This window comes from Gregarina niphandrodes, assembly GCF_000223845.1.
Source record: "Gregarina niphandrodes unplaced genomic scaffold scaffold00002, whole genome shotgun sequence".
In the NCBI taxonomy this organism is placed as follows: Eukaryota; Apicomplexa; class Conoidasida; order Eugregarinorida; family Gregarinidae; genus Gregarina; species Gregarina niphandrodes.
This window is the reverse complement of record NW_011645774.1, coordinates 58,431-61,199: the sequence shown is the minus strand read 5'-3', so window position 1 is coordinate 61,199 and position 2,769 is coordinate 58,431. Positions and strand designations below refer to the sequence as shown.

Below are 2,769 nucleotides of genomic sequence, written 5' to 3'. Positions count from 1 at the left end.
GGGGGGGGGGGTGCTTGTTGGGTCATCTTAGGTCCTCGGGGGAGAGATTCATTTCGGATGCCGAGGATCCAAATGACATTGGGGACGTGGGTTCGGTGAGTTGATATCTGTTTTGCGTGAGTGGTTCGATTCGTCGGTCGAGAGGGTCGTTGCCGGTGTCTTCGACGGCCATGAGTATCGTTGCGAAGTCAAGTGAGCGGAAGATGCTATACTCGAGCGTTTTTTCAAGTAGTTGTAGGTGTGCTTTGAATTTGTCGATGTCAACGTTAAGTTGTTGGATGGCTTGTGGCTCGATGCTGATAGAGTCATTGTCTCTGGCTGCGGCGAGTGCAGTGTTGAGAGTAGAGAGTTCGTTCCATTTTTCAGTGACTGCTTCTAGGCGTTGGCGGTCGTGGATGAATTTGATGACTCTGTAGCGGTCGAAATGGCCAGGGTCTTCTTTGCTTTGGCGGAGTTGGTAGAGGAGGGCATAAAAGTCTGGCAGTGGTAATGTCTGCTTGAGAGTGGAAGCCTCGAACAGCGCAGGAAGCGAGACACCGCCGGGCGTGTTGATCACTTGCTTCTCTTCCGGGACCTGTTCCTGCCGTGCCGTCATGTCCCGACCCGAAAAGTAGGCATCCAGCTCTCGCTGCAATTTCTGCAAACGCAACATCTCTTCTTTCTGCTTTTCGAATTGCTCCCGCTTCAAATTGTCCACAAACTTGGTGAAGTCCTTCTCCGGGATCTCCGACAACTGCACCGCCTCCTGCTTCGCCTGTAAGTCCATACTCGCCGTCACCAAGGCCATACGCACGATGTACATACACATCTCGCCGTTAATAATACCGTTTCCGCGCTGTTGGAGAAAATACACAAACGTATCATTCAGACACGACACGAAATACTCCTGACTGTAACGCACCGGCGGCCTCGGGATACCATTTGGATACAACTTCACAACTATCTTACCCTTTGAACCCTTCTCCGTCGCTCCCAGCATAACCTCATTTCGCACACTGTTGAAAATAACTCGCGGCTCTCTCTGCTTCTGAGACTGACTAAAAGACGCCATCATTCGTATTACCGAACCCACTACCGCCATTCGCAAATACGCCGGCTTCGCTGTCCGGGCCCAGTTGCAGAGCTCCTTCCACAACGCCCAACACAAGAATACTGAAACTCAGGATTTTGAGTGTGTCCCCACTCCACCGCCCTGTGCGATGCCACCAGCAGGTATGTGCGATGCCACCAGCAGGGATGTGCGATGCCACCAGCAGGGGTGTGCGATGCCACCAGCGGGGGGTGTGCGATCAGGTGTAGGTGGCATAGGTAGGTACGGTCCGACTGTGGGCTGGCGTACGGGCAAATATGACGTTGATAAAGATGATGACTAGTCCAATCACATTGGACCCCTCTGTGTCCAGAGCTTCGCCGAAACAGGCGAGAGTCAAGCTTACAATCCAGCACGCGAGGCATCCGATGTCTAGCCAGCTCATGATGTTGTTGTTTCGTCGGTCGAACGGACTGATCCAGACGTGTATGGTGAAGAACATGAGTGAGATGAAGAGAGCGAATTTCATATAGTTGGAGTCGTTGTGTGAGATGATGAGGCTGATATTGATGGCTGCTTTTCTGGCGAAGAAGAAGATCTCCCAGTACCAGTACCTGAGGTCGTATCCGTTGTGGAGGAAGCCGTATTTTTGAAGGATTTGGGGGCTGTTAAGTTGATTGGAATGTGGTAGGAGGAGACAGAGGAAGACGACGGGTAGCCCTAGTCCCCAGAAGAACATGAAGACGAGGCCGAAGGAGAAGTAGACAACGTAGTTGCTGTCGTCCCAGGCGCACTTGATCCCGGTGACGCTAGCATTCCGTAGGACGCCCTCTGCATCTCGCGTGCAGGCAAGTAGGTCCGTCTGACGTCTCAGCAAAATGTTGTAGTAGGTCACGCCAATGACGATATAAGGCGGCACCATGTCGCGGAAGAAGCGAATAACGTGTGCAGCAACGGGTATTGGTCGTGCTGTGGTGTAACGCCACACACTGAGAGTTCTAGTGTTGTCTATTTCGCGACCGAGTTTGGCAGCTGCGTCTATCAAGTTCTTTTGGATGAGCATTTCGTAAAGTCTTCTTCTCTTCCGTATAGAATTGGCGTGCAGCGGTATGCTTAAGCCTACCACAGAGGCGGCAATGAAGGTCACGAACAAGCCGGAAAGCAGCGGTACCGCGTTGAAGAATAACATTCCATCGCGGTATCTCTCCGCAAAAGTATCAGACTTACTCAGACACTGCAGAAACCCCAAGTCGTATAAATCCTGAATGCGGACACCACTGGGCGTAGAACTGCTGTCTGACCCGCCTCCGAGATTCACGTAGTGCAGCAGTGTCGTAGTCAAGTACGTCGTATACGTCTGCAGATCCGCCACAAACGCGATCATCAACTTCAACACCAACGAATGAATCGACTTCCTATTCGCGCCAGCCTTCACGTTCAACACCGCCAGACTCAGACAGAACAAGGTACTCACCACCAAAGCCAACGCCATATATAAGGCCACCGAACCCGGACACCTATGGCACTGTTCTCCCTTGAGGGCACTCCGGTCCACCCAGTACCCCTCGTCACAGTAAGCGCACTCCGGCCCGGCATACCCCGTTGGACATGACATTCATTAAACTGACACACGCACGATCAGACCCTATTTTGGTCTGGGGGGCAACCTTTTTGTCCCGTACCTATCCCGGCCATCAATTCCCACCCCACCTCACCTCACCTCATTCCACCCCGTTCCA

At 52.5% G+C, this 2,769-nt stretch overlaps 2 protein-coding genes across 2 annotated transcripts; both read right to left on the bottom strand.

The window, feature by feature from the left end:
• Positions 1 to 22: 22 nt before the first annotated feature.
• On the bottom strand, positions 23 to 1,081 carry GNI_010560 (hypothetical protein; the record flags this gene model as incomplete). The annotated part of the gene is made up of 1 exon (XM_011130469.1): positions 23 to 1,081. The coding sequence occupies one exon, from the start codon at positions 1,079 to 1,081 to the stop codon at positions 23 to 25; it is 1,059 nt and encodes a 352-aa protein (XP_011128771.1).
• Positions 1,082 to 1,289: 208 nt separating this feature from the next.
• Positions 1,290 to 2,645, bottom strand: GNI_010550 (putative cysteine repeat modular protein; the record flags this gene model as incomplete). Its single annotated transcript, XM_011130468.1, has 1 exon — positions 1,290 to 2,645. One exon carries the CDS (start codon positions 2,643 to 2,645, stop codon positions 1,290 to 1,292), a length of 1,356 nt encoding a protein of 451 aa, XP_011128770.1.
• Positions 2,646 to 2,769: the final 124 nt, after the last annotated feature.